At 40.2% G+C, this 2,425-nt stretch overlaps 1 protein-coding gene across 1 annotated transcript in view; it reads right to left on the bottom strand.

The window, feature by feature from the left end:
• Nucleotides 1-458: 458 nt before the first annotated feature.
• The window catches only part of RPL18 (ribosomal protein L18), a 12,472-nt gene continuing 10,505 nt past the window's right edge, over nt 459-2,425 (bottom strand). Inside the window, exon 7 of the mRNA XM_018576509.1 lies at nt 459-579. Coding sequence (XP_018432011.1) covers nt 504-579 — 76 coding nt within the window. The 3' untranslated portion in view covers nt 459-503. The remainder of the gene's footprint in view (nt 580-2,425) is intronic.

The raw sequence follows: 2,425 nt of genomic DNA, 5'->3' as shown, positions 1-2,425 counted from the left end.
TTGTATGGAGATTAGTAATACAAAAATAAAACTGACTGATTGCAGAATTTTAAAATCACTCAAGGCCTTTTATAGTACGCAAAACCTTTGCAGCATATTTTAAAATATTGAACATGCCCAGCAAATCATTGACTTGCACATTTGCCAACATCTCTTCGTTAATGGGATGAGGATTGTACTTTGATATAAACACACTGGTATACGGGTATCTTATGCTCCAATAATACAGCGTCCAGTCACTACCAAATATGAATCGGCTACAACAACCACTTTGCACTCAGGATCACTACAGAGAGCCAATGCAGTGCCATTTATCTGTACTGCTTCTCCTGTGCTACATAGTTCACCTACCAGTAGCAGCAACATGTACATTGTTGTAACCAATGAACATTGTTTTTGGGGGGCGATTCTACATCCAGCACTTTCTTAAATATGTCATAAAAAGTACGAAGAATGCATCAAGATTTAACATCTTTATTTTGTACAAAGCACAGATGGCATGTTTAGTTCTTGTATCCTCTGCTTGCTCTGCGTCCTCTGGCGCGCTCAAACTTTCTACCCTTGGAACGAACATAGGGCCTGAAAGGGGAAAAAAAAAAAATATATATCATAAACAAAGCTGAAGTGTAAAAAAAAAAAGTTTACCTGCAAACTTCAAAATACTAAAGCCTTGCACATATGGGCTTCGATTTGTATTGGAGCTACGCGTATAGCAAGCTTTTACAACCCATCTGCCAAGCTTTAATGCAGAATTCCTGGGGGGGGGGTTCTTAACCCTTGCAATGGGGCTACCCTTGCACTGCAAGAATAAGTGCTCATTGGTCTAGGTGCTAAAACAAATAAATTCTTATTTTAGCATCTAGACAAAAATGAGGACGTAACCTTTGCAGTGCAGGGGTAGCCCCATTGCAAGGTTAAAGAACATTTGTGCCCAGAGTTCTGCTTTAAGCAAATTCCTAAAGCATTTAAAAGCACCCTTTAACTCCAGTCCGAGTAAGTTCAACACAGATCGTAATAGAAGTGCGGTAACTTTAATTTGCCATCCGGAGCAATTTCTTAATTTTTGGCTCACTCATCATAACATTGGTGGCTTTTAAGCAGCTTAAACCACCAAACCAATATAGATTTTCTGAAAGCAGAAGCCCTGCAGAATAAAAAATAGACCAGTTGCATTGTTTTATGCCGCATATTTACACAAATATACACAAAACCAGTATTTAAAAAAAAAATTAAGTGCACCGAAATACCAAATTTTTTGGTAAAATATAAAAGACAAGGTCACGTCGGGTAAATAGATACCAAACATGTCACGCTTTAAAATTGCATGCGCTTGTGAAATCACACAAAAAAAAAACTACAATATCCAAAATTGCCCATAGGCGATGCTTTAAAAGCCTTTACCGCTCATCAATTTAACTGTGGTAACAGTGATCGATGGCCCTAGAATTATTGTCATCACCATGAGCATCGGAGTGAGATGTAACATGTGACGCAGGAGTAGTTTAATTGTGGTGCTCAGCTTCAAGGTGCAAATCAAACCTAGCACGGCCATTGTGCAAGTATACATCCTTAACCAGTTGACATCCGCGGCGTTAAACCCCCTTCCCATCCAGACCATTTTTTCAGTATTCAGCGCTGCGGTACTTTGACATGTATTCCGTCATGCAACGCTGTACTGAAATAATTTTATACCATTTTTTAGGGCCAAAAAAACGAGCACATATAGACGATCAGCGGGCTATGGAGCCGCCGATCGTCTATATGTGAAACACTTGATAACGGGTGTTTGCATTGGTCGGGTCTTTTCTGCCTGTGCGCGCCCGCTAAGGGGCGCGCGCGAGCAGAAAAAAAATGCCGTCTGGAGACGGCAACCCACCAATGCTGCAGTGCCGTCCGTCCGTTTTTTACAACGGGCGGACGGCAAGTGGTTAAACAACCATTAATTACTTAGTATTTGTAACCAGAAAATTGGCTAAAATAAGAAACCAAGCAGGCACATAAACAAGGGGGAGCAATGGGACAATCACATTGTATGGCAGTATTTAAGGGATGCTTTATTGGTGGATGTACACAGAAAAGCACACCACACAGACATACCTCTACCCAAAAGGGGCAACCATTGCGGCCTAATGCCTATAGTAGTTTTTTTTTAGTAACATTATAGCTGCATTTTTACAATGACATAATCACACACGTAGGAAATTAAAGTGGAACCTGAGGCAAAAACAATGTTTAAAAATATTAGTTAGAATCTTAAATATACAGTTAGAAAAAGGAAAGTGTACCCAAGTAGAGACAAACGGGCGCATATAAAGAAGTCATGGCAAAGTGACAGGTTGGCTGGCTAGTAAACACTCTTCCCTGTTGTCTCCAAACATGTCTATTTAGGTTCTGGGTCAAAGTTTACACTGGACTGAGCACCCAC

The sequence above is a fragment of the Nanorana parkeri genome, unplaced genomic scaffold, assembly GCF_000935625.1.
Source record: "Nanorana parkeri isolate BGI_ZX_2015 unplaced genomic scaffold, ASM93562v1 scaffold69, whole genome shotgun sequence".
Lineage (NCBI taxonomy): Eukaryota > Metazoa > Chordata > Amphibia > Anura > Dicroglossidae > Nanorana > Nanorana parkeri.
This window is presented reverse-complemented; position numbering and strand designations above follow the sequence as displayed.